This window comes from Juglans regia, chromosome 10 (assembly GCF_001411555.2).
Source record: "Juglans regia cultivar Chandler chromosome 10, Walnut 2.0, whole genome shotgun sequence".
Taxonomy (NCBI): domain Eukaryota; kingdom Viridiplantae; phylum Streptophyta; class Magnoliopsida; order Fagales; family Juglandaceae; genus Juglans; species Juglans regia.
Window position 1 is genome coordinate 32437860 of NC_049910.1, and position 7005 is coordinate 32444864.

The 7005-nt window shown below is 33.9% G+C and overlaps 1 protein-coding gene across 1 annotated transcript; it reads left to right on the forward strand.

The window, feature by feature from the left end:
* The first annotated feature begins 4922 nt into the window (after positions 1-4922).
* Positions 4923-6769, forward strand: LOC108991124. Its single transcript, XM_018965267.2, has 3 exons — positions 4923-5158; positions 5302-5377; positions 6567-6769. The coding sequence occupies exons 1-3, from the start codon at positions 4955-4957 to the stop codon at positions 6767-6769; spliced, it is 483 nt and encodes a 160-aa protein (XP_018820812.2). The 5' UTR covers positions 4923-4954.
* The last annotated feature ends 236 nt before the right edge of the window (positions 6770-7005 follow it).

The window sequence follows — 7005 nt, forward strand, 5'->3', positions numbered from 1 at the left end:
TTTCATACACGTTCCCATCAACTGGCACTATTCGAGTGTTGAAATTCTAATGCCAAACAATGGTAGAGGAAATTCTTTTTTATTAATGGCCAGGGTTGGCAGTTCCCTGGCCCTAAAACCCTGAAAATCAAGTTTTAGATTAAAGCCGATTGGGGTAGGGTTCTTGATGATAAGGTGATTAAAGTTACTTTGTCGGATCAGGAACAAGCTCATGTCAACATGGTTCTCGCCTGGGTCCAAGAAAATGAGGACGTCATTTGGACTGAGGCCCTCCTGACCCCAAAAAATATTGATCAATTATTGGTTATGCTCCCATGTGAATGGTCGTTTATTTTTTACAAAGGTGATAGTTTCTCCCAAGAAGAAAAGGTCTGCTACTACTCCACTTAAAAAAGCAAGTGTTCTCGTTCGACGTGCATTATTGACTAAGAAGGAGAGGAGGGTTCACTTCACGGTAACTCACTTCATGGTGGTAATCTCAAGTAACTCTCTCATCCAATACCTCCGTATCAACCCAAGTTATCAATTACTAACTTAGGCATCAAATGTGCATTGGGCACACCATGCCACCCTCAATTGTTGTTGCAGATTGATCGTCTTGGTGAAGGATGGGTAGAACACTTCTCCAACAGTTACTCGCCTAAAGCGTTGGTCTTCTTTGCTCGCCGAGAGGCACTGGTCTTGTTACTCGCCAAGGGGCATAGGTCTAATTTCTCGCAAAGTGGTGCGGGTCTTGTTGCCCGCCAAGGGGCGCTGCCCGTTATGAACGTAGCTAGCAACCGGGAGATATTATATGCACTTGTGTGACTCTGGAGAAATGTTGCTAGCCATGAAGGTGGCGAGATGCACTACAGTTGTGTTGGCTGCAACGTTACGGTCGAGCTATGGTTTCGATCTGTTGGGTGCAACGGATCTTTCGAAAGTTCGTGGGTTCACGGCTCCAATATGCAACAATTGCCAACATTGTGCGTCCCATGCACATTGCAAGTTTTACGTGGGACATGCATGTACGTGTATTTTGGCCAGTAGGGCATGCATGTACGCGTAATATATGTCATGTATTTGCTCTATTCCTCTCATGTTTTTCCATTGTTTCACATATGTTAGTAAAACAAATGAAAGTGGAAAAAAAGTAGAAAAACTTATCTAAACTTTTAATGATGATCAAGTGAGTTAGAGAATATCTTTCTCCTTATTCCGGTGTATCGATCTATGGCATGGAGGTTTCCATGCAAATTTTTGGCGATGAGCAATGACAAACTCCATGGCGAATAAACTCAGTGGGTGACTACTTTGTTCTAAGTAGTTGAGCGAGCTGCTTGTAGTGCACACGAGCGAGAATGGCAAGGGACTTTGGCGAGCAGCACGGTGAGGTGTCTAGACCTCCTTTTTGGTGACATAAATATACGGCCAAGTAGGTGGTGGTTGACCAACAGATGCGCTGCACACGTGTTCTTTTTGAGCTAGCACATGCACGTGTGTAGCGCATCTGTTTCTTATGTTCTTCCTCCACATATAATATATATGTAAACAAAAAGAAAAATAACAGAGTTGAGGAGATTTTATCTGATTTTTTGAAGACATTCTCGTTAGTCATGGAATTCCCCTACTCTCATTTCCGGTATTAAGAAATTGCGGTTTGCGTGCGATTGCGTGGTGGTTGGTGTGTGAAAACCACGTTGAAATCTGTATAGATCCCACAGACAGCGCCACTATTAATGACGTGTTTCACACCATCAACCACATAGATGACCTGCAATGAATAAAGGGGCGGCACTGGTTGTCCTATGGAGTCTCCGATGCCAAAGTCAGTATATCAATACGAGAGTAAGTGTATAAAGTAGCAAATAAATCAAGTATGGAATTTGTTATCTATTGTAGGCTATTTATAGATGTTATTTCCTTATAGTGATAGAGTCCAATTTACTTTGTGAAACATTTTCCTTTTAGGAGTCTTAGTCTATCTCTTATTAAGAGTTTGAGTTATCTCCCTTTTAGGAATCTGAGTTCCTTCTTGACTTTATCTCTTAACTAAAATTGTAAGGGCTCAAATATGCATTCCAATGTTACTTATCATCTCTACACTACACAACAACATATGATTTGTCATTTTTGTTCATCTATTTAAATACACATATTTTTCTTATAACATATATATACTTTTTTAGTCCTTATTTGGATAGTGAAAGTGTCTCATATCATCATTACAACTTTTCTAAATTCTCACACAAGATATTATAAACAATTTAATTTTTTCAAATTCTAAAACAATAATAATATTAAAAAATAATATTCTAACAATATTTTATTCAATTTTCATCTCATCTCAACTCACTATCCAAATAGTACATAATTAATCTCAAATTTCTTTATATTAAGTCACGTCACACATTTAAAATTAAATAAGTTTAAAAGATTATGTCGATAAATATTAAATATTAGATAATTTAAAATTTAAAATTTAAAATTATATAATACTTCTTCTTCTTTTCCATATAACACTTGTGCATTTTCTATCCATATATATAATTTAGAGTTTTGCTACTCATCATCTTCACACACCACACATTATATTTTTTTTATTTATTTTATTCTTCATAAATTAATTGATTTCATCTACTCATCATCTATAAATCACATATTTGGTAAGAAAAAAATAAAAAATTTAAAAAAAATATATTATGTGTGGAGTGTGACGTGAGGATAATGAGTAAATTTTTTCTATAATTTATTAGAACAAGAGAACTAAGGAAATCTAAACGCAAACAATTCTATATAAGTTAAGTTATAAACATACTAGAATTAATAATTAACATAAATATTTCCTCTCAGCATGATCACGTGATCAAGTGTGCGATTAGTACGCAGAACTTTATGTGTATTAAGCGGCATCTTCATTTCCTTCGAATTTTAAATTTTAAAATTTTCACAATTTCCAAGTAAATACGTATGATTATGCACGTAAAATTGAACGTATAGATAGCATTTTCCTAAGTTGGAATTAACCTCTTTATTAGTTTTGTACCAAAATGTACAGTACAGTTGGCCATGAACAAACACCAAAAACATGTACAACAGGCCTCGTTTATTTTGAAAAAACATCTCATTTTATCTTATCTAATCATTACAATTTTCTCAATTTTTAATATAAAATAAAATAAATAATTCAACTTTTTCAAATTTTAAAATAAAAATAATATTAAAAAATATATTCTAATAATATTTTATTCAATTTTTTAACTTTAATCTCATCTTATCTCATCTCATCTCTAAAATCAAACGAAACCTTATCCTTAATTACCACAATTCTTTATTGCTGGCTCATGCACATTAATTATATATTTATTCAAAAGCACCAACATGAGTCTTCTTTTTATTAATATGGCATATATAGCCCAAAAAGTGTACTCTCATGTGATGGATGCAAGCCGCGTGCCTAACGTCATGGCTTTTCCCCACTAAAGTTTCGTCTCCTTCTTCCCTTGGAAGCTAGGAACCAACATCACTTGGACCATACTCATGTAGAGAAAAACAGCATTATTTAACACATGAATTATTTAGGTTGCGTTTGGATGTTGAAATGAGTTGATTTGAGTTGAGTTGAGTTGATAAAATATTGTTAGAATATTATTTATTATTATTATTATTATTTTAGAATTTGAAAAAGTTAAATTGTTTATTATATTTTGTGTTAGAATTTAAAAAAGTTGTAATGATGAATTGAGTTGAGATGAGTTGAGAGTAGTTGTGATTCCAAACGAAGCCGAATCTTCTAATAATTGTGAGTGAGCTCATGGCCTTGAATAATTCAAGTCTTCCTGTTCCATTATTGTCAGTACTAAATATTCCAGCTTATCTCAGATGCCTTCCTAGCTACTTAACCTTTTTCTCACACTCCACTCCCCTTTTTTTGATAAAAAAATTCGGGCACCATGATGATCATGCTTATCCAAAGTCCAAACCCATGCATCTATAGATATTATTTTCCTAAATCTTGGGTTTAGACATTAATTAAGTACTCTTTCCTCCCTTGGAGACTGTTCTCCTCTCTTCACCACTAGATCATACTAGACAGGCTTAATTTAATGAGTTTTTGGTTTCTTTGATTAGCAGAACCTTCACTTGATCAGAGACACAACTCTTCTGATCAGCTGTCAATCGATCTCACATGAAGTTACTCCTTTCAATTGCTTTTGCATATTGTAGTACTGTGTGTGGAGAACTCTCTATATTCTGTTTTACTCTTTTTTGTAGTTCATCCTACATCACATGCATGACAAAATCTAGTTGGATGATAACAGCAACAAGTGGCTTTTTGGACTAGTGGATATACACGATTTCTTGACTAGTTAATTATGAATTTTGTTATTTATGAGTTGATATAAATATTATTTATATATAATTAGTAACGCTACTTTTAGGGTGTGTAAACTGTCATACGTACTCATTTTAAAAAAGAATGAGATCTATCATTTAAAAAATTATTTTTTCATGTGAATTACAGATTTATCCATTTTTTTAAAAGAGAACAATGCACAAAATTTGTATATTCTAAGACTGTAAATATCATTTATTATTCATTATAATTATATAAAAAAAAAAGTTTTAAAAAGCCATATTTTTTATACTAGCTGATCAGTGATGCATTTGATATGTCAATCAACTTGTAAAAGTCTTATTTCGATGAGAATGTGTAGTGGTGGTCTTTGGCTATTTTTTTTCTTCATACGCTTCATTGGGTTCTGTTCAACTTTTTCCTTCCCCAATGAATATTTGACCTTTAGCTTCTTTGTTCCCTCCCCCCAGCGGGACTCTCTTTCTCACAAAATATATAAAATTCAGGCTATCACTGAAGTGGTTGATTCATTAGGTGGGAAGGTTAGATTTCTTAAGTGAGGAGAATCTGTATAGCTCCAGGCTTGTGATCTGAGTGAGAGAGAAGTTACAGTTGAAAATGGGGAAGCTCAGCTTTGGCAGGGTTTTAGACTGTTTTTGCATTTCTTCTTGCTCGAGCGCTTGCTTCTGCATGGTTAACTCCATGGAAACCCAAGATGAGTTTGAGACAAGGTCACTGATCAGAAGTGATAAAGACCAGTTGCCGAGACTGAAAGATGTTGTTGCTGGAAACCAAACCTTGGCTTATCAATTGAAGCCCAAGGTGAGGCTCTTTTTCTCTGAACTTTCTTTTACCCTAGAGAGAGACAGAGAGAGAGAGAGAGAGAGAGAGGAATTTGTTTTGGCCATATTCAATGCAGCGGGAGTTTCTTAATTTTCAGTGTGTTTGATGAACTATCAATGCAGACTGTGATGCTAAGGGTATCCATGCACTGCCATGGCTGTGCAAGAAAAGTTGAGAAACATGTCTCGAAGATTGAAGGTACGTAGAAATGAGCCTTTTTTATCTTCTTTTTACTCGATTGATTTTTTCACAGTTTCTAGAGATTAGCTATTAATTAATTTCTTTAACTATTTTTAATAAACATAAATTAATTAATGCTGTATATTTTAAAAACCTGTTAGTATATAATTAATGCTCCTTAATTAAGTGGCTCTTCGACAATTAGCATATAACTTTTGACTTCCAATTCTCTGTGGTTTCTCTTTTCTTTAATTTTCTTGTTTGGGAACTTACGGGCTTAAAGATAAACATTAAAATTGATCTCACCAAGATGAACCCAGATCATATGCCTGAAAAAGAAATATCAATCCGGTGAAAACATGTTTTGTGTTTGTTTCTGTGTTTTGCAGTCTTTGATTGTGAGTAAGACGGAAAGATACCTGCAAGTTGTTGATAAACTAGCTAGAGTGTTAGAGAAATATTTTGCAGTATTTATTTTCGTTCGTATGAATTTTTCGAACAACATCAAATGCTCATATAATGCTTAGGAAAAAAAAATGCTCATATAAAAAGTTGTAAAACCCACTTTATAAATATGTTTTTCTTTCATTTGAATTTTAAGAGGAATGTTATGCATCAATTACTATTTATTTTCACACTTTACACGTATAACTTTTTCATAAGATGTAGAGGTGTTTTTCATAAGATGGTGTGGAGTTTTTTCATAGGATACTGTGAAGTGTAGAGCGAATTATTATTCATTCTCACACTTTACATGTATAGCTTTTTCATAAAATGTAGAAGTGTTTTTCATAGGATGGTGTGGGGTTTTTTCATAGAGTACTATGAAGTGTAGAGCAAACTACTATTCATTCTCACACTTTATACGTATAACTTTTTCATAAAATGTAGAAGTGTATTTCATAGGATGGTGTGGAGTTTTTTCATAAGATACTGTGAAGTGTAGAGCGGTAAATAATTGATGAGAATAATTTTTCCTTAAGAAAAGAAATCATAACAATATGAAAAAATAATGATACGAGCAAAGTACCCCACTTGTACGATTATTTCCCATGTTAACCGCAACTTGGGCTTTATTTTCTGTGTATTTCTGAGAAAATCCTTGCATGTCTTGTACGTGTGTATATTAATATTACCATGTTTATCCTTAAAACTGACATATATATATATATGCCTTTCTGAGCTTTCTCCCTCTCCTTGAAAACAGGAGTAACCTCGTACAGAGTAGACTTGGAAAGCAAGATGGTGGTTGTCATCGGAGACATTCTTCCTTTCGAAGTGCTGGAGAGTGTCTCTAAGGTAAAAAACGCAGAGCTTTGGGATAATCGAATTCTCAATGATCTCGATGAACTGCATTTTGCAACCCAAATTGCCAATATTCCACCCACAAAAATGGCAGAGAGACTTTAAAAACGAATGCTGCATGCTCTGTATGATCTTTTCATGTAATAACGACTCAGATACACTATGATATGCGTGCAAGTTCTCATGTGTTGTCCAAATTTTACTAGATAAGCATGCTCATTAACTTGGCCAAATGAGAAAATTGACTAAAATTTATATAATTGATGTCAAAAACATCTAATATTAAATTGGATAAATATAAAATAATTTAGATTTTTGCTATAGTACGTGATTGGTTAAAG